We start from the raw sequence: 21,435 nt of genomic DNA, 5'->3' as shown, positions 1-21,435 counted from the left end.
ATTAAAATGTCACACATTAAAAACTTCCCCGAACAGGGCTGCCTTCAGATGTCTTCTAAATGTCAGGTAGTTGTTTATCTCTTTGACATCTGATGGGAGGGTGTTCCAAAGGGCGGGTGCCACTACCGAGAAGGCCCTCTGCCTGGTTCCCTGTAACTTTGCTTCTTGCAGTGAGGGAACCGCCAGAAGGCCCTCGGCGCTGGACCTTAGCGTCCGGGCAGAATGATGGGGGTGGAGACACTCCTTCAGGTATACTGGGCCCCTCTGGTTCCTGTGCACTGACCCCCCCATCCCCTCACCATCCTCTGTCACCCTGTGGGTACTTCAGATAACTTTTACTATCAGGTAGTATATAAAGGCAATGAATGAATGAATGAATGAATGAATGAATGAATGAATGAATGAATGAATGTAGTACAGATCCAGTCCCCCACAAATTCTTGTTGCACCATTCAGCTGCAAGCAGGGATCTCCCCCCCTCCTGGCTCAGACAGAAAGAAAGGTGAACATTTATAGGCAGCATATTAACAGTAGGCAGTGCTGTTTTTCTAGATGTGCCTCCCTCATTTTCTGAGGATGGCAATGGTGCCCGCTTAAGAGGTGTGGAAACTGATTTCTGGCTAGTTCTGGCTGAAAAACAAAGCCCTGGCTGTAGCCCCTTCTGCCCTGCCTCTGTGCTGGAATCAGGAGGTTGGTCACAGACAGCAAAGCAAACTCTCAGAGAGGGAGAGCAGAGTTACACAGTCAAGCAAGACAGTTGCAGATCATCACAGCATGGCTTGATAGCTCCAAATATATATTTCCTCCCAAAGCAAATACCAGTATCTGAGAAAGGATTTTCCTCATGGCCAAGGGAAGGGGAGGAAAGTTGTTTTTCCATGGAGTTGTAATAGTTCTGTCCCTGTCCACCATGGAAGTCTCTAGTACCACTGCAAAGTCTTTCTGAAAGCATCTAGGCCATGCAACTCTAACAGAGTCACCTTGAACCAGTACTGATCTTCAGATTGTTCCACAAATGTTTTTTAAGCAACATTTTGAGTCTGCTCATCTCTTCCTCAACTTCCTCGAGTCAGTTCATTCTTCTGATCTAAATTCTTTTTTAAAAAAATAATATACATATAATAATAATTCGTTTTTATTAAGGATTATATTGTGTTATAAAACAAACAAGCAAGGAAAAGTACATATAGCATCTCCATTTTTTATTCATAATCTTTTTCACAGTTCGTTTATGTTCTGTATGAGACACTATTGTCATAGACATCGTGCAGTTGGAGGGAAAGAGAGGGAAGAGAAGGAGGGAGGGAGGGAGGGAGGGAGAGGAGAAGGTAACGTTCTTTTGTTTTATTTTGTAGCATTTGTGTAGGGAATTGTGCTCCTCTTGAATAACTGACTTCCTCTGAGGCTTCAGAGAAAACAAGCACCCCATATTTTGTTCTGCTCTTTGTCCAAAATCAAAATGAAGTAGAACCTGAAAGTTCCCAGCATGCTCCATCATCTCATAGGCTCACGGAGTTGCTGGGGATCTTGTAGGCGAGATTGCAGCCCATCCCCTACTTTGATGCAGGAGATCCAGAGTTAGACCATCTCTGACAGATGAATGTCCAGTTTCTGACTGAAGACCTTCAGTGAAGGAAGCTCACAACCCCCATCGGTAATTGGTTCCAATGTCAAATTGCTGTTGCTGCCAAAAAAAAAATCAGCAAATGTTCAGGAGAAACCTACCCTCCTGCAACTGAAGATGAGGCACGGAGAACAAGTCTTTGGCCTCTTGCACATGATAGTTTTTTAGTTATAGTGTGATAGCTATCTTGCACCACATTCTCTTCTCTTCTCTTCTCCTGGCTAAACAAACCTGGTTCCTTTCACCCTTCTTCATAGGATTTGCTTTCCATATGCCGGAGCATCTTTTGTTATTGTCTTCCAAACTGCTCTAATAGTCTATAGACTTCTTAAAGTGAGGTGCTGAGAAACTTAACTTCAGTCTTGCCTTTGCCTAAATACCACAACAGTCATGCAAATTACAACTTGAGAGATAGGATTATTTAAACCGAAGGTTGGTCGGTTTGTGACAAAACTCATTTCATATTGGAATGGGAGGGGGGGGAGGAAACGAAGAATTGATGCTGACGGCAAAATTGCTACTTGATGTTACTGCCACAAAGGCCATGAGGCTGTAATAAGAGCTACCTGCATTCAGTCACCAGACATCAGATCAATCATTCACGGCAATTTGCAGATGAAGGCTTTGGGGGAAGTTTTCTTTTTCAATCCTGATGTATGGTTTGCTTGGCTCAAGGAAAGCAAATACCACAAACAGATCATTCAAAGGATGAATAATTTTTTATATTATAGAGAAGGCTACACAGAGCTTTTCTAGATGAGACTGCACATTTATGAAACCAAAGTTTTAAATGAAAAGCTGCCACCTTTAGGAGAAGATGAAAGCAGCCCGCTAGTAACTTCAGAGTTGCAATATTTGAGCTTCATGCAACGTGAGTCCTTGTGGGCCTAAAGACTTTTGAAAGCAGCCAGGTGGTAAAATGGATGCTTACCCATTTCTCTGGGTGGGCAGCTGTTGCAGAGCCTTGCAACATCCCTGGGCAGCCAGAATGCACATGGCTAGGTGACCATTGGGGAATTCCCCTGGCCACCTGGGTAGCAGGACTGGAGTCCTTCATTTCAAATTGGCCAATGAGAGTCCTCCTCTGGAGGGTGTGCCTTGTTGGCTGAAAGGGCATTGGCTGCCCACCTGCCAAGGCAGCCAGTGAGGCATAAAAGCTGATTGTGCCTTTCACCCTCAGCACAGTTGGCCATGTTCCATTACCCTCCTATTTCACACAATTGTTTAAATATCATAAGGCTGCAATCCTGCAACAAATAGGAAAGTTTTCAGCAGGTGTCTAAAATGCTATAGCAAGAGAGGAGTCTGCCTAAGGTCAACAGGCAGGGAGTTCCAAAGCACAGATGGTGCCATGCTCAAAGACTGAGAGCCAGTGTGGTGTAGTGGTTAAGAGCGGCAGTCTTGCAATCTGGGGAACCGGGTTCGCTTCCCCACTCCTCCACATGCAGCTGCTGGGTGACCTTGGGCCAGTCACACTTCCGTGAAGTCTCTCAGCCCCACTTACCTCACAGAGTGTTTGTTGTAGGGGAGGAAGAGAAAGGAGATTGTTAGCCGCTTTGAGACTCCTTAGGGTAGTGATAAAGCGGGATATCAAATCCAAACTCCTCCTCCTCCTCCTCCTCCTCCTCTTCTTCTTTTTCTTCTTCTTCTTCTTCTTGCAAATGCAGAAGGAACATTACCGGCACTTGTCAAAGTGCAAGTTCCACAGAGGAAAGCAGTCAACATCCAACGTAGGGTTGCTCTGGGGCATCACTGGAAATTTAAATGATGACTTGTGGCCATCTACTCACCATCTGGTCGAGGGCTGGTGAGCTTTGCTGGGGACTCCAGCCACTGCCGGATGGTGCTAGGTGCTGAAAATGGGCTTGGAGAAGAGAACTTTTTTAAAATTTAGAAGAGTAATTCTGTCCTTGGTAGCCTAATCCCAGAAGACCATTTAGTGCATGCATATGGTACTTTTATCCAAGCAAAGCATTCAGCATCTCAGTTAATAGTTTCTTCCTATTCTCTCCACTAAAAGCAGTAATCTTTATAGTGCTGCTGCAAAACATTGGCTAGAACTATAAATAAGAAAAAAGAGGGGTAAAAAAAATGCATATTGAAGAAAGATCAAAGCATTCATAAAGGGTATTCAGTACACAAAGGAAAAGGCTTGCAGGCACCCAGAGTCGATACTAAGATGATAATCAAGAGAGCTTGAGGTAGAAAATGATTCTTATTAAATAGTGGTTCAGATTAGCCTCCTCGCTTCAAGCAAATTGCCTTCCCGCAGAATTTCTATGGGATTTTAAGAAATAACTTCACAGGCTATCTTGAAAAACTGACCTTCAGAGTTCATCTCCACACACATCTGCAAAGAGCCTCTTTCTATGTATATATTTTCTCATGTTGTTGTAAATGCTACAGACGCTTTCTCTGTAAACCATCAGGAATATACATGGAGCTGTTTTATTAGGTTGTACACTGAAATGCATATACTCATGTGAAGACAGTAGGTCACAAGATCAGACAGTAGGTTACAAAAGCAGATTTTTTTTATATATCTGAAGCTTGTTGTGTGTGCCCTTTGGTTAGTCAGTGTCTCTCAGTCTACCCTACACCATTGCTTTGTTGTGAGGATCAATGGGAAGAGGAAAGCAGAAATAACCAAGCCCAGTGGGCATTTTAAGAGAAATGTGCTAATTCTCCTTCATTATAATAAATGGCTTAAATGATGATCAGCAGTATTTTCTGGCTCCGTAAAGTGCCTGTTTCAGGACACACTCGTATCTCAAAGCCAAAAGTTTCTGAAAGGAGTGTCAGGTTTGCATGTAAGAAGGGCAGGTTTGAGTGCAAAGATGCACACTTTGTAACACCCCTGTCCAGGGGAAGTTCCCCTTCCAGGCAAAGTGGGGTGCAGCTCAGGCACCCCTTTCTATCTTCTAGACAAATCGAGAGCATTATTGGAGTGCAAGTGCACATTCTAGCCAAGAAAACAAAGCGCTTGAGGTGTGATGCACGGCCAGGGGGGAGAGCTTGGAGGGCCAAATATATAAGCCTGAAGTGCCACCTTTGGCTCCCCATATAGCCTGAGGCTCCCCACTCCTGGGGTGTATGGTAAATAAACTAATGTGTGTGCTCGTTTAGTTACAAAACTCTGTTGAGGTTCTTAGAATAAATAGTGCTGCAGCAACTGGGCTGTCTCGCCTCTCGCCCTTCCTGGCTCCTGAATCCTTGGTTCCCTCCTCTCCCTATTCAAGTCTTTCTCTTCTGCCTCTGCAGATTTATTGCCACTTCTCCACTGCTACCTAATCTCTAAGAACAACACAAAGTAAAAGCACAGTAGAACAATCAGACACAGCTACACACATTTACATAATTTGATGCATTCATTCTGATTGCTTAATCTTTCTGCAAAATTTGAAGGGTTTTTAAGTGCTGAAAACAAGACCCAATTCCCTTGCCTTCCTAGTCTGTATGCTTCCTTGGGAGGGAAGATTGCTATCTGAAAATAAGACTTCTCAGTTTCTCATTATTTGTATGTACATACTTACACAGGAGTAAGTCTGATCAAACTCAGTGGGACTTGGACACGCACAGGACTGCACTGTAAATTACAGGCAAAGTCTGAGTTCAAATTAGTTTAACCTGGTCAGATCCATACATCTGTTCTTTTTGCTGAATAAAAAATGCTTTGCAGCCTTGTGACCCTCTGCAATGACAGCTGGAATGAAACTCTCAGGCTCCATTTGCTCTGGATTGGTTTTCAAGCTTGCATATTTACACAGAATTTGAAAGAAATTGAGTTAATGATTACTTCAAGGTTACCTTTTGCAGGTCAGAACTCTGTCAGGTTGCTATAATCTTATTCCAGTTGTAACCTATGCAATTATGGCACTTTCTCTGTGCTAGTGAGTGCACATCCATTTGGATTTATATTGTTGCACGCAACCCCAATCTCCAAGTGGGGAGAGATTCCAGGGGTTCCAGGCATGCTTACCCAGGGCCTGTGTTTCCTTCTGGAAATGAGGCACAGTAGAGACTGTGGTGTCTTTGTGATATACGGTTTATTTACCCACATATACAACCTGAGCCTGCAGTGGAGGGGTTTCACAGCATAATCACCCCAAGAGGGTCCTGCCTTTTCTATAAACAGCCTAGGTTCCAAGCAGAGATCCAACATCGTGCTCTGCCTGCTACTTTGCTTCTTCTGGTCACATAAACCCTTCCTCTAATCTCCTAACCCACGTTGCTACTGCTTTATATGTTGAGGGAGGAAGGGAGGGACCCCATCCATTTGCCATCTCACATGGGATCCTAGTCTTCATGGCTCATACTCCAGGCTAGCACTTCATGAGGAGGTTTAGCTTAGCTTAAGGGTAAAGCTAAAGGGACCCCTGACCATTAGGTCCAGTCGTGGCCGACTCTGGGGTTGCGGTGCTCATCTCGCTTTACTGGCCGAGGGAGCCGGCGTACAGCTTCCGGGTCATGTGGCCAGCATGACTAAGCAGCTTCTGGTGAACCAGAGCAGCGCACGGAAACGCCGTTTACCTTCCCGCCAGAGTGGTACCAATTTATCTACTTGCACTTTGATGTGCTTTCAAACTGCTAGGTTGGCAGGAGCAGGGACCGAGCAACTGGAGCTCACCCCTTCGTGGGGATTCGAACCGGCGACCTTCTGATCGGCAAGTCCTAGGCTCTGTGGTTTAACCCACAGAGCCACCCGCGTCCCTTTAGCTTAGCTTAATTAGCTTTAAATACTTTCTGATTCCAGCAGATTAAAAGTGTCTAGCACAAAGCTTAATACACACCAGTCCGGTTTAACACACATGGCTTAATACAATTTAATCAAGCCCTGATTAAATTCTAACACCCACCAGACCCACAAACTCCTAACAATGTAGTCACAAACTGAATACAAGTGTCAACTGAACTGATACACTTTATTTTATACAATGTTAATGGAACATCCATGGGCCAAGCCTGTATCCTGTATAAAATGTGTATGCATCTCGACTATAAATATTGTACCGGGGGAATGAATGTAAGCTTCCAGACACTGACACATTCACTCTAGCTTTTCTTTAAATTCAGCTGAGCTTTCCTGTCAAAAGCACCGGGGGTGTTGATCACTTTCCCCCCTGGTACAATTTAGAGTTTATGTTTCATGTAGGCAATGTTCTCTCCCAGCCCTGCCTGGAGATGCCAGCGTGAACCTGGGAGATTATTCGTGCAGAGCTCTACCACTGAGCTATGGCCACCTTCCCCCTTCTAGGCTAGGCTGCGATGGCTTTCATTGTGAAGCACTCAATTGCAATGTTCTGTTCTGCCCTTTCCCATGGCTTCCCTATTCTTCATATGCTAGAGCAAAACACAATAAAAAAAGGAAGAGAGAGAGAGAGAGAGTTTGCCTGCCTTGATCAAATGCTCTGAACAGATGCAGCTTCGTATTTTAAGCTCACTTAAATCATGTCACTGTCAGGGCTACAGGAACAAAGTGGTGCTTGCTTCTGCTTCCCCAGTGCTAAGCTCAGTTGCTTGGGAATAAGCATCCTTTTCTCGTAGAAAAGGAGGATGGACTTTAAAGTTACAATAACAAAACAAGCACCTGTAACCATAGGCATGCCTGGCTAGCCACCCCCTGGCTATAACATTAAAAAGAAGCAGAAGAAAGGATACTGCCACAACCTGTATCAATCCCAATGGGCCCTGATACACCCATTATGCTGATGATGAGCTTATCTTCTGTTGCCTACATCAACTGCTGCTCTCTGGAGGGTTATTAGGGACCACACTGGGTTGCAGACCCTTGAGCTTCATCCCTGAGGTCCAGACTTAGGTGCATCACTGTGTCCATATCTGAAGGCTCACAACATCCCCCCACCTCTCTCTTTCTAGAAAAAGAGGTGCTGGAACTCACTATGAACGCTTCCCTCATTCTCTTAGAATGGCAAGGGTGCCCAGCTGAGAGAAAAGCCCTGGGTTGATGGATAGGAGAACCCTAAGTGAGAGGCAGGGAAGGGAAGCCCTCTCAGTGTGAGAGACAAGGAGAAGAAGGGAAAGCTCCCAGGTGAGAGCTGGGATGGCCCACCACTTTCTGTGTGAGGCAAGGATTACCTTTGAGAGAGAACTCTATTTTCTCTTTCCTTCTCTGTGTTTGTTTTTATCTAGATTAGTTTCTTTTATCTTGTTGTATCACGAAAAAGTTTTAATAAAAGCTTATTAAAAAACATAAGGGAAATGTCTGTGGCAGCCTTCAAAGTGCAATCACTGAGAAGAAATGTGATGACAGTGTCTTGGCTCGTATCACAGAGATTTGCCTTGTAATAATAATAATAATAATAATAGTAACAACTTTGTTATTTCTACCCTGCTTATCTGACTGGGTTGTTCCAGCCACTATGGGCAGCTTCCAAAAAGTATAAGAGCACACCAGTCATTAAAAACGTCCCTATGCAGGGCTGCCTTCAGATGTCATCTAAAAGTTATATACTTATCTATCCCCTTGACATCTAATGGTGTTCCACAGGGCAGGTGCCACTACCGAGAAGGCCCTCTGCCTGGTTCCCTGTAGCTTCACTTCTCACAGTAAGGGAAGCACCAGAAGGCCCTCAGAGGCGGACAGTGTCCAGGCTGAAAAATGAGGGTGGAGATGCTCCTTCATGGCCTTCTACTGAGTCAGACTGGCAGCAGCTTTTTGGGGTTTCAGGCAGGGTCTCTTCCACCCCTATCTGGAGATGCCATTGGGGACTGAGCCCAGGACCGTCTTCAAGCAAAGCAGCAAAGAACGACAGCCCTTCCCCATGCACAGGCAAGTTATGATAACACACAAAAGTAGCTCCTACACAAAAGAAAATTTGAGCTTAGATTTTCTCTCTCTCTGCAACTCGCTTGGTTCCCTGACAATTTCACAGCTTCTCACTAGAAGTGCTGCTACCCCGCTTTCAAGGCTTCAAACTAATAGACTTAGAAAATGGGTCTAAAGTAATTTCTTTTTAATTGAAATTCCTGCTGGGCAGGAAGGTGCTTCTTAGGACTGTGTTTTGAAATAGCTTGCTATATAGCAAGGAGAGCTGCAGTTAATTTATTTCAGTTGGGGCTACAGACAATCAGGAGGAGATAATAATCACCAAAGCCTGAGATCTTAACGCAGATGAAAAGAGGATATAATTTAATGCACGTCGGCTCTAATTTAACACTTTTGATCAGAGCGTCAAATGTTCCATTAGTGACATTTCATTTTCTCAGCCTGTTTCAGGACAGTAATAGATAGGAGCCCTGCCACTGTCAGTCGAAGCTCCTCACCCGCCCTTTTTAGTCGGCTGCCTTCTGGTATGACCTCCGATGCCAAAGCGGATGAAAAGAGCCATCACATCACTGCAGGAATCCCAAAGCTACATCCCACTTTGAAAACTTCAGATATAGGGAACAGCTTCACAGAGTATGCTCCTGACTTCATATTAGGATGGGCTCGAGCAACTGTGGAAAATACGGAGTTGCATCTGCTCTTTCTTTCAGTTCAGGAAGCCCTAAGTGTAAATAATCGGGTTGGAGAGAACAATTCAGTGAGGAAACAGCAGCAGCACTAACATCACTATAACCACAGCAGCAGAAAGTTATTTGCCAGCCATTGAAGGCACACTCGTTTGAACCAGCTAGCCAAATGACAGGGACTAGGGGGGTCAGGTGGAAAAAAGGACAAGGCACTTGAACCCTTTAATAGTTGTGAGGGAAAGGGGATTTCAGACAAGCACAATTCTGCACAGCTTTGAAAGGTGCAAAAGCCCTGCCCATTCTCCAAGAAGGCCAGATCAGGGGCGAAGGAAAGGGATTTCGGTGGGTGTGGGCTGTCTCGGGTGTCACCACTGAGGGGGGTGACAAAATGCTGGGCGGTACTCACCATACGTCTCTCCTGGGAGAGACCCAGTAGCATGGGTGCGCGCACGCTCCGTGCTGCCCAAACAGTCCGCCCACTGCCTCCCCACTCCCAGCTGTAGGGCGGCTGAGTGGGAGGAGGCAGGCAGACACTGGAGCCCCATGGTGCATCACGCCCCTAGGGGTGGCTCGCCCCGCCCTCGCCCCACTCCTATGGGCGGCTCACTCTGCCCCTATGGGTGGCTTGCCCCACCCCTGGGCGAACCGCCCCAGGCACCCAAGTGGCTTCCTCCGCTGCTGGGCCACATTCATTTCCCTGGAGGCAGTGATCGATACTCATATTTTATAGAGAAGGAACAGTTGTGGCAGAGTTTACCCCCTCCAAGTTGTGTGGAGTCTCAGCTATGAGAAGTCAGAAAATCTTCCCGTAACAACACAAGAAGGGCTTAACTATTGGAATTCTGCCTGGGTCAGAGGAATGTGCCACAGCGTAGGCACCGGCAGATATTCCTGTCGACCTCCCCGCGTCTCCACTCTGCTGATAAGCAGGCGAGGTCCCGGCGATTCTTCTCAGATGTGTGAGAGGAACACACCGTTCTTCCTCTCTCCCCTTTGGTGTCCCCCAGGGAGGGGAAAGAAGCAGACAGAAAACTATTTACATCCTTTATTTCTGTCTCTCATATCAGTACAGAGAAACATGTCTGCACTCGACAACAGCAAGAAGAAACTCCACCCATGTACTTCCAGTACAGGTCATATGACACACACACTGAGCTAACATCCGGTGCTCAGTACAGAATGGACTGCCCCTTTGTTTCCATGGCAACAGTCACAAACATCCTGTCTGGCTTTCCAGCCACAAGCAGCTGACTGAGCTGCTGGAGCCTTTGCTTGCTGCAGCATTGGTGCTTTATGGTAACATACTCCCCCTAAAGTATCAATGCATGCTGCGAGCAAAGCGTCATCCAGAGAAGAAAACAAACAGTTGTTATACTTATAACATTCCGCTGTTGTTTCAGTTCCACCCTTGGAACTACCCGCCACTGGTTTAACCAATGTACCTCTCTGGTTGTGTGACTTCACATTACCTTGGTTAACAACTCTCTGTTGTGCCTTTGTCTCTGACTTAGACACAGCTTCAATCTGTCCTTGGTCGTTTACAACAGCAACATATGCAAGGTTAGCAAACTCCTTTGAATACCTCTTGGGTGGTACACCCTTCGTTGCTCTCTCAGACCTACGTAAGAGCTGCTGCTCTTCTCTGCTTTCTGGTTCAGCCTCTGAACTCTCTGGAGAACCAGTACTAAGCTTAATCAGTGGTTTATCCTCCTCTTCTGAGGGTCTAGTCATTATTTGAGATTTCCTCTCAATGACTGTGACAACTGAGCTGTCTGAGCTATCAGTGTCATCATCATCAGTACCACTGAACTCAATAAGATCAAACTCATCATCATCATCAGAATCCTCTGTGGGAAAAGTGTGAACAATCACTCTCTCCTGTTCAGGAGCACTCTCTAGAAATTTTGTGAGAATCACCTGACCAGATTCAGACAAAATTACTCTGTAGAGACCTTTTTCATAACCCACGAAGATGCCTCTGGCATTCTTTACCCCACTTGGAGCTTCTGTTCTCACATGAGACCCGAAAACCTTAAAATAGGCAACAGAAGGTTTTCTATTAAACAGCTTCTCAAAAGGAGAACATCCCAACTCTGTTGAGACTTTTCTCAACCACACGTGAAGATAGGACGCTAGCGACTCGGCCCAATATTCATGTGGCAAATGTGAACTCAGCAATTGCGCATGCATCCCCTTTTGCAATTCTTTGTTCACCCTAACACAGACACATTTCTTCCATGCTTCTTCGGAACTAGCAAGTTTGTGTCTTATCCCTTTTCCATCCAGGAACCTCTGGAAATCTTGTAAAAGAAAAACTGGCTTGTCATCTGTGAAAAGACAATCAATGTTAGCATCATGCATACTTTTAACCTTGTCACAAAACTCCTGAAACTTTTCTAAAGTTTCCTGCGGTTTCTTCATCAAGTAAACCCAAGAATAATTAGTGTAACAATCAACACACACAAGGTAATATTTTGCACCGCCCCTAGATGGTTCTAGAGGACCAATTACATCAGCATACACCCGCTGAAAAGCTCTTTGGACCTTCTTAGACACCTTCTTGGTGCTCACACTGGTCACACCTGCAAGAGAAATTTCGTTAGAATCAGAAGTATTACATTTCATGTAATCACTTTGATCAAAAGTCAACAAATACAGTCCATCTTTCTCTTTGGCAGTAAGAAACAGTTCTCCATCTTTGTAGATCTTGCATCTTTTAGCATCATAGTACAGTTTTAGTCCTTTCTTTGCAATCTGCGAAGCACTCAGCAGACTAAATTTCAGTTCTGGAACCAGGTAAACATCGCTTATAGTCAAGTTCAGACTCTCAAGATACACAGTTCCAATTCCGGTCGCTTCCAGTTCTTGACCGTTGGCTTGTTTCACAGTGAAGCTTTGCTTCTTCAACGTCGAAAACAGTTCTCTGTGTGGGCAGAGATGCTTCGTGGCGCCCGTGTCGATTATGAATGCGTTCCCAACATCTGGCGTGGTTCCTTTCGCCATCATAGCCTTTGCAGGTTTCACCTAGCACTTGGTACTGCTTTTGCTTGACGCCTCAGGCTTCGTAGAGCTGTTCTTGGCTCCTTTTGACTGTCGCGGCTTCTTACAGTTTCGCTGTAGATGCCCAGTCTGTCCACAATTGTAGCATCGGACGGCACTCAATGCTACGGCATGCTCTCCAGTAGATTCAGCAGTGGGAAGATTTGAACTCTGTTCTTGCCTCCCTCTGTCTTTCACTTCCAGTGCAGCAAGTCTGTCGTGTTCGTTCAGGACGACGGCACACACCCTTTCCGCGGTCAGATCCTGAGCAGGTAGCGAACCAAGCTGACTGGCAACAACCTTGTAAGTCCTATTCAGGCTGTTTATCATCATGAAGCAAAACACTTCCTCCTGTAGACGGAAATTGCGTTCCACCATCTGTTGACGCAGGAACTTCATTTCTGTCAGGTGCGCTTGAACATCTCCATCAGGCGCTAATCTCAGATTGGTCAACTTCTCAAAATACAACAACGCTGAAGAACCGGCATCTCTCTGATGCGTTGTACGCAGCGTGTTCCAAACCTCTTGCGCATTTTCCAAATGCTGTACATGCACCAATTGATGATCTGAGACGCACAGAATTATAGCAGTCCTAGCCTTCACATTCTGTGACTCCCAAGCACGCGTTGGTGCTGCTGGGATGGGATTCTCAATCACCCCAAACAGTCTCTGATTCTGCAGCAGGGCCTTCATCTTTACAGACCAAGATGAATAATTGTCATTGGTCAGGAGGGGTGGAGAAGGCAAGCCTCCCCCCTTCTTGGCATCCATTTTGAGTCCTTGCATTGACTCAGAAACACAAGCCTCTAAAATCCAATAGCTGGCTTGTTTACTCTCTTGACACCTGGCAACTCTGACACTGGCTGCGTTGGAAAGTCCCTTCCAGCAGTTCGTGAGGACCTAGTCATAACAAAACTTTGTTTTCGCCTCTCTGAGGCATAGTCTGACTGTCCAGCCCTCTCGAGTAACTTTCCATTTCTCCTCTCTGAGGCACAGCCTTCACTGAAGTGCGTTGCTTAGCAACAGCGCATTCCTTTCCTCGGACAGGAAACCACAAGAATGCCTGGAATGCAGGCCTCTTCTAAGTTGGAGCTGCTTTCCCACACACGCTCTCCGTGAAGCAGAGAATGAATCATTCTGCATTCACACTTCTAAGCCCTTAAAAGTCTCATACCTTGAGCATCGGCTTGGCTGTCAGCTTCTTCTGGTCAGCTTCTGGCTGCAGAGAATCAGCCTCTCAAATCAGGCTTCCATGGAGCAGAGGAGGACAATTCACCAGCCTCTCATGCAGATGTCCGATGGATCGAAGAAAACAGCAACCATCCGAAGGCTGCCACTATTGAAATTCTGCCTGGGTCAGAGGAATGTGCCACAGCGTAGGCACCGGCAGATATTCCTGTCGACCTCCCCGCGTCTCCACTCTGCTGATAAGCAGGCGAGGTCCCGGCGATTCTTCTCAGATGTGTGAGAGGAACACACCGTTCTTCCTCTCTCCCCTTTGGTGTCCCCCAGGGAGGGGAAAGAAGCAGACAGAAAACTATTTACATCCTTTATTTCTGTCTCTCATATCAGTACAGAGAAACATGTCTGCACTCGACAACAGCAAGAAGAAACTCCACCCATGTACTTCCAGTACAGGTCATATGACACACATATGACACACACACTGAGCTAACATCTGGTGCTCAGTACAGAATGGACTGCCCCTTTGTTTCCATGGCAACAGTCACAAACATCCTGTCTGGCTTTCCAGCCACAAGCAGCTGACTGAGCTGCTGGAGCCTTTGCTTGCTGCAGCATTGGTGCTTTATGCATCAGGATGAAGTCCTAGACTCAGGTAGGTAGCCGTGTTGGTCTGGTGCATACCGTATTTTTCGCCCCATAGGGCGCACCGGCCCATAGGACGCACCTAGGTTTTTTTGGGTGGGGGAAATAAAGGGTAAAAAAATTATCCCCCCCCCCAGACACGGGGTTTAGGCGGGGGAAGCCCAAGTTTCCCCCAACCCCAGCCCCCAGAACAGGCAGCTCTCCTCAAGCCTTGGGAGACTGGCGTGACTTCCTGCCGGGCTCCCACGCCTTGTGGATATCTGCCTGAAGCCCAAACCAGGTCGGGGAACAGTGGGATGGCAGCGCTCCACCTCCCCACTGTCCCCCGAGCTTGTGGGGCTGGCAGCAGGGAGAAACGCGCTTCTCCCCACCGCCAGCCTCCAAACCGGGTCGGGGAACCGAAGCCCGGGGCACGCTATGCAGGCTTCGAGATGCAGGCTGCTATCCGCAAGCCTAGGGAGCCTGACGGGAACTCCCACGGGCTCCCAAGGCTTGTGGAGAGCTTCCTGAAGCCTGGAGAGCAAGAGGGGTCGGTGCGCACCGACCCCTCTCGCTCGCCAGGCTTCAGCGAAAGCCTGCATTCGCCCCACAGGACGCACACACATTTCCCCTTCATTTTTGGAGGGGGAAAAGTGCGTCCTATAGGGCGAAAAATAAGGTGTGTGTGTGTGTATATGTGTATATATATATATATATATATATATATATATATATATATATATATATATTAGAGACCAACTAAGTTTGATCTTGGTATAAGCTTTTGTGTGCATGCACACTTCACCTCAATGTCCTATGGGAACCCCCTGGAGCACAATAGTTGATCTCCTGCAAGTCACTGCAATCTGAATACACACAAACACACAATTACAAGAACTCAGCTGAATAAATATGCCTAGGATTGTATTATGTCAGAGGCCTGCCAGCAGATTCTGATCTACATGCTGGCTGCTTCCAATGCATATCCAAATAGCCTATTTTCTTAGCGCACTCCTTATGCATTCTGTTGGAAGTCTGGATATAATGTACTAAGGGCTCCTCCAAACATCCTTTGAATTGTGCATCCGGGATGATTTGTGCTCACCATATGATTGAAGTGGTCACACACGATCCCACTTTCAATGCTGTTTGGGCCTGCAAAGGTTTTGGGGCTGTCTCACTGCTTCATTTCCAGTCAGTGCATATCCTGCAACTTTCTGCTGAAATCCCATAGCTTTTCAAACCACAAATATTCTGTGTTGAGGTCTTTTTGTCCTGCTTCAGTTGCACTGTAGCCCATATTGCCAACAATAATGTAGCATTGGGGAAGGCTCACAGAACAACTAATCAAGTAGCATGATGTGTGGGTGGTCCAGTATAAATCTGCAAATATCCTGATGAGGACATGTTGCACCCACCCACAAAAACCCCACCAGTTTGGAGGAACCCAACAGGTTTTCAACCAGGACCAGCAGTGCTGAGCTATTGCAGCCGCCAGCTGCTTTAGTGAAGGTTCAAGGAAACCAGAGATCAGGGCATCTTTGACTTCAAGGGTTACTAGATGAAACAAAACACCAAAAAAGAAGATAACATGCTACCATACTTCCCCATTTTCATTTGAATGAGGCATGTTGCAAAGAGAACTTTTTCCAAACTATGAGCTGGCCATTAGATATTGTTTCAAAAACTTTATTGTACTTTGGACTTGGCAGGCTGTGCTTCTGACGTCACTCTCCTGCCCTTGGTGAACTCTGCATTGGATAGAGCAATCAACGTCACATTTTGCCTTCCAAACCACCTGTGTGCAATTACATGGATGCGTTTCTCCATCCCATTTCTTCTATTGCTCCTATTGATTCGCTGCTCTCTGGTTGCCTTGTTACGGATCCTGGATCGTCCAAAGCAAAGCTCCCAATAAATTGGTCCAAATGGCCAGCATTAAGCTGGTAGTGACAGGAGGGTGTTGCTTTTATGCTCTGTTGATTCTGTCCAAACCGGGGGGGGGGGGGGAGGACAAGCAAGCAAGCAAAAGTTCAACATTCACTTAGAAGCAATGTTCAAGTAAGCCGAGAGGGATAACTAGCTCTAAAAGGCAAGTCATCCTTGAAATCACTGCAATTGATTTTATCTAGTTTGCTGTCAAAAACTACTTTGGGTTTCCAAGACATGAGCCTTTGCAGCAGGTCTCCGAAACTTGTTTCCTTAAATAACCATGTTGGATGGAGCCAACGTGCTTCTTGATAGGAGTGACATATTGATTGCAAGCGACATAATATTGGATTGAAGTAAAACTAAATACAACTCAGCAGAGATTATTATCTTTCCTGCTTCTTTTCTTTTCTCCCCAGATTTTTTTTTTTTGCCATACAGTGGTACCTCGTGTTACGTACCGTCCCCCTTACGAATGCTTCGGGTTACGCGCTCCGCTAACCCAGAAGTAGATGCCCCTTGCTGTGAACTTTACCCCGGGATGTGAGCGGAAGCCGCGCTCTGGCAGTGCGGCAGCAGCGGGAGGCGCCATTAGCGAAAGCACACCTCATGTTATGAGCGGTTTCCAGTTACGAACGGACCTCCGGAACAGATTAAGTACGTAACACGAGGTACCACTGTATATAGAGCAAATGTGGCTGCATCAGTTAGGGTGGAGGCTGAACATTTTTATCTGTACGAAACACACAACACATGGGCTTATGCATGGAGCTTTGCATATGATCGTGAGCATATACAATAAAGGATGTACAAGAATATGGAAACCTCTACATATGAGGGCAGATGAGCACCAATTAGCAATCAAAGATTGCATGTGCTGGGGTGGGATTCCAGGGCCATAATAGAGACTTGTTCTGCCTCCGTGTGGTGTAGTGGTTAAGAGCAGTAGTCTCGTAATCTGGTGAACCGGGTTCGATTCCCCGCTCCTCCACATGCAGCTGCTGGGTGACCTTGGGCCAGTCACACTTCTCTGAAGTCTCTCAGCCCCACTCACCTCACAGAGTGTTTGTTGTGGGGGAGGAAGGGAAAGGAGAATGTTAGCCGCTTTGAGACTCCTTCGGGTAGTGATAAAGCGGGATATCAAATCCAAACTCTTCTTCTATCCATCAGCAGCCACATAAGCTGATGTCTCTGTGCTGGATGTCCATGAGAAAGAGCTGCACATTCATACTATGGGCTTATTAGCATAGAGCGCCTCCATACAAAGGGAGATCATGGCCCAATCCTATTGATTGAGTCTGCCTTCTGTACTTCTTTAGCCTTCCTGAGTTGAGCCTTATTTTTGCATGCTTCCTCCTTACCGCCTCATCCACAGACTTGCCTTTCTGGCTGCAGAGATATAGACTATTTTGCATCCTGAAAAGCAACTATATGGTTTGGCCTGGCATCAACAGCTTCACAGGTACTCCATCTCATAAGATAGGGCACTAGGACCCGGAATTCTGATTTCCTTATTTATTCTGCCATGGGAACTATTTGACTGTACATCTGAGCTGCATCAGAAGCAGTCACTGGAACATTCAGCTAAGGCACATTGCACTGTTTTAGCAGCCACATGCCCCTCAATTAGATGTCAGGTGGGTCTTGGGTAAATGAAAAGGGATTCCAGGGATGTTCTAGGAGATATCCACAGGATCCCAAGCTTTCCCATTTCTCTCACATGGAATGGAGGGGGAAACTACAGCCCTGGAGCTGATGTAGTTAATTTCCTTCTTGTTGATCTCAGTTGGAAGGAAATCCTTTTTTCAAGGGAGGGGATTAAGCCCTCTGAGAGGAGAGAAGGATTGCCACTCATCTTTCACCTTCCAGCTGACTGGCATGAGCCCAGTAGGGCTTGGGGTTTGGTTGTTCATGTGTCTTTATCCTCTAACCCACAACCCAGTAAGAACATAAGCAGCACCTGCTGGGTCAGGCCAAAGGTCCACCTGCACTGTATTCTCCCAATGGTCAACAGGTACCAGTGGGGAGCCTGTGTGCAGAACTTGTATGCAATAGCACTCTCCTCACCTGCTGTGATTCCCAGCAACTGGTATTCAGTGGCATACTATCTCCAACAGTGGAGGTAGACCATTCCCATCATGGCTAGTAGCCACTGATAGCTTTATCCTCATGGAGATTGCTCTGATGGACTAGTAGTTTAAGTGAATTGCAGTTGAATCCTAGGCATCCTGACTCAAAAGCAGGTTCCATTGGGCTGGATTCAACTAAGTTGTTGTACTAGTAGACCCCCATTAGCACAACACGACCCTGCTTCTCCATTATCCCCAAACTTGCTCAGGAGGACCCCCAGAACAGTGATGGGGTAGGAGAGGGGAGATCGTTCCATCTGTCGAGCAGAAATGATCGTGCGGACCAAACAATCGCCTTAATGCACCGTTGAATTCCACCCTTTGTGTTCAGTGTAGCATATTCTCAGGTAAATGTGTACAGCACAGCAGACTGAATATATCTATAACCAGCACTTGGCAGCAGGAACTACTAAAGAGAGTTAGTGCATTAGTCAGAGAAAATATTTATTTACAGGAATGTAAAAATTATGTTACAACATTTGGAACAGAACCGTCATGAAATGATTCCACGAGAACACATGGGCAATATATTCAGTGCAAATAAACTTCCTATCATAGTTGTTTAAAAACTACCATGGCTTTGAAAAGGGCTGCAGAAAGTGTGTACAGGTAATGACGTTTTTCGACGTTTTAGAAACCGCTTTCCCTGCTTGGAAATAATTGTTGTAGACAAAAAGATATAACAAGACTAAATGCAAGGATACAGAAAACTGAAAAGAAGGAGAAAAAAAAATCTGGTTTCCTTCATTGGATTGCAAATGGAGACAATTTTGGTCCCCTGTGTCACAGAGGTATGTGGCTGATGGACTCACAGTAAAGGAGAGGCTGGATCATGCTCCACATGCTAGATTTGGGATCGGGGGAGGGGGAACCTTTCCTTTTTTAACTATTGCATGAGCTTAAGAAGAAAGTGCATACACGGAAACCAGCATGCTCAAGTGCAAATGGTGTAATAAAGCAATATACTGGGGCACACGTAGGTAGAGCAGCTTCTTTTCACAAACAAATAGGTGCCAGGGCTAGGGGAGACCTGTGCCTCAGACAGCTGCCAGTTAGGGCAGGCAGTACTGGATTAGATGGACTGATAAGCCTGACTTTGTATCTGACAGGTTCATATTCCCAGCTGACCGGGGTGGTTTTCTAACTTGGGGTTATTCAGATTTGCTCGCCAGGTTATCAGAACGACAAGTTATTCTTTGGTCCGTGTCCCTACCTTAATGCATATCGTACAAATGATTTGTGCTAACAAACTAGCGTGCGGCAGAAGTATTCTGCGCTGTGGTTTATAGGTCTGCCACTATCAATCATTTGTAGGAAAGGTGTATGTAAGATGACACGAAATCGTGGGAAATAAATATTCTGCCTCTCAAAACTGGGGGGAGTTATCTATGCACTAGAGAAAGTACTCTGAAAAAGTATCATTGTCAAGTGTGTAAGGCACCTTTCAGATAGTCTGTGTGGGTGGGGGCAGCGGCCTGTTTGTAGCAAACCTGTGTGTGTGACAGAATGGTGATACCCCCCTCCCCACATGTTCAGTGACTGTGTGACCCCCCCCCCACCCATCTGAAAGGGGCTTGAATCTTGTTAAGAATGGCCAAATAATTTAATTACACAAGAACACCCTGGCCTAGGGAAACTCATTAAAACTTAAGAGAAATTATATATTAATATTACTAAAAGCTAAAATTTATTTTTTAGCTTTATTTAGGAATCATAAAACTGAACTATGTCAAAAGACAATGAAGGAATTCTGGAAAGGAAAAAAAACAACAACAACCCAAAACTCTTGGTCCATTTTCCCTGTGTGCAGAGGTATATGGTACAGTACTCCCAGCAGAGGAGAGAAACTGAGGTGGTGGAAAGACTTTTCTGATCCGTGCAGTTTTATTTTCAGCATTGTCAAATCACCAGCTTTTCCCCTGGAGCAGAAGCAGTCACAGCTGTACAACATTAAGTGTATCTATAAATATTTTCCAATTAGCATGTGGGGAAAAATTTGCCAGATTTGGTGAGGGGTGTGGGGAAGAGTTTATACAGATACCACAGAGTAAATTAACATACAGTTGGGCAGCCTTATTTTGAGAGTACAAGAAACACTTAGGAATGAGAAACAAAGGCAGAGAAAGATATTGCACAATCCAGGGCCTCATTCATATTTTATTGGCATGGATGCCATGAAGAAATCTGAACGGCCTCTCCGTTCAGTTAGGTGCTTGACTGAAGGAGCATCCAAATCGCTCAAAGCAATTTTAACACCAGGCAAACTGTGGTAGTATTATAGATGTTTGGTTTGAAATAAGTCCAGGTCATTGGACTAACCTTATGGGGAGCTACCTACAAAGCTTGGTTGCCAACCCCAAACATACCGCCATGATCATGCAACTTCAATACTGGCAATTTGGAAAATGTGGGTTATGGAGTAATTATGAAATCGAACAACATGCCAACTTTCGATTTGGCAACAAACACTATTGGAAGTTTTAGTATTACTGTTCTTTTTAAAAGAAATAAAATCATGTTTCAATCCATTCTGTCTGACAAATGGTTATGTCAGAGAGCAGCAAATGTATCTGTGTAGGTTTATCGCATCCTAAGATTTGAGGGCACAGTTCAGAGTACTGAAATGAGCGGTAGTTATTCCATTGATTTCAATGGGATATATATTGTGCACAAAACTACTATATCCAAATTATATTTGTTTTGGCATTATGATGTGTTGTAAAAAATAAATAAATCTGGGCATGGATATTACTTTGACCTCCATTATGACCCTACTTCTTAATAAATGCACTGGCTCTAAAACAGGAATATAAATAAATACAAATAATTAAAATACTATTTAACATATTAGATCATAAATCTTTCATGATCTCATTTCGTTATGCTGTAAACATTTAAGTGCAATATCACCTGACTTTTAATATGATGAACCATAAAACATGCTAATCATAAAAATAGCTTTTACAAATATACATTTGTATACAGTGTCTCCTTCATTTTAAATATGTCCTTCATATTATCATACAATTCATTGGCCTTCTGACATCAAAATTAAAAAAATAATACCAATAATTAGCCAGGAAAAAACACATTTACAATCTAAACCATATAAATCTGACAATTGTACAGCTTTAGAACATATAAGAAATGGAATTTCTAAGTTTTGAATGGTAATGTCCATTTCAAGAAGTTAATTCATTTCCCCGCCCCATAAAAATTGAGTCAAAGATGTTGCTAGCCAGCAAGAAACAGCAGCTCACATTTCCACATGGGGAAGTCTGTGAATTATTATGTTCTTGGTTTCCAAAGGGACTGGATGTCATTCCGAATTCATTTGATCTGTAGAAACTGTAAGATAAAATGCAAATTTTAATTTGATAACATTTTGAATAAGAGACAGTGACAGGAGACTGTGGGCAAAAGTAAATGTGATGC

The 21,435-nt window shown here is 45.1% G+C and overlaps 1 protein-coding gene across 1 annotated transcript in view; it reads right to left on the bottom strand.

The window, feature by feature from the left end:
- Positions 1-18,423: 18,423 nt before the first annotated feature.
- Positions 18,424-21,435, bottom strand: part of RALYL (RALY RNA binding protein like) — a 257,854-nt gene continuing 254,842 nt past the window's right edge. The window contains exon 8 of the mRNA XM_081205059.1: positions 18,424-21,348. Within this exon, the coding sequence (XP_081061185.1) occupies positions 21,331-21,348 (18 nt within the window). The 3' untranslated portion in view covers positions 18,424-21,330. The remainder of the gene's footprint in view (positions 21,349-21,435) is intronic.

The sequence above is a fragment of the Podarcis bocagei genome (genome assembly GCF_964188305.1).
Source record: "Podarcis bocagei genome assembly, chromosome: 8".
Classification (NCBI taxonomy): domain Eukaryota; kingdom Metazoa; phylum Chordata; class Lepidosauria; order Squamata; family Lacertidae; genus Podarcis; species Podarcis bocagei.
This window is presented reverse-complemented; position numbering and strand designations above follow the sequence as displayed.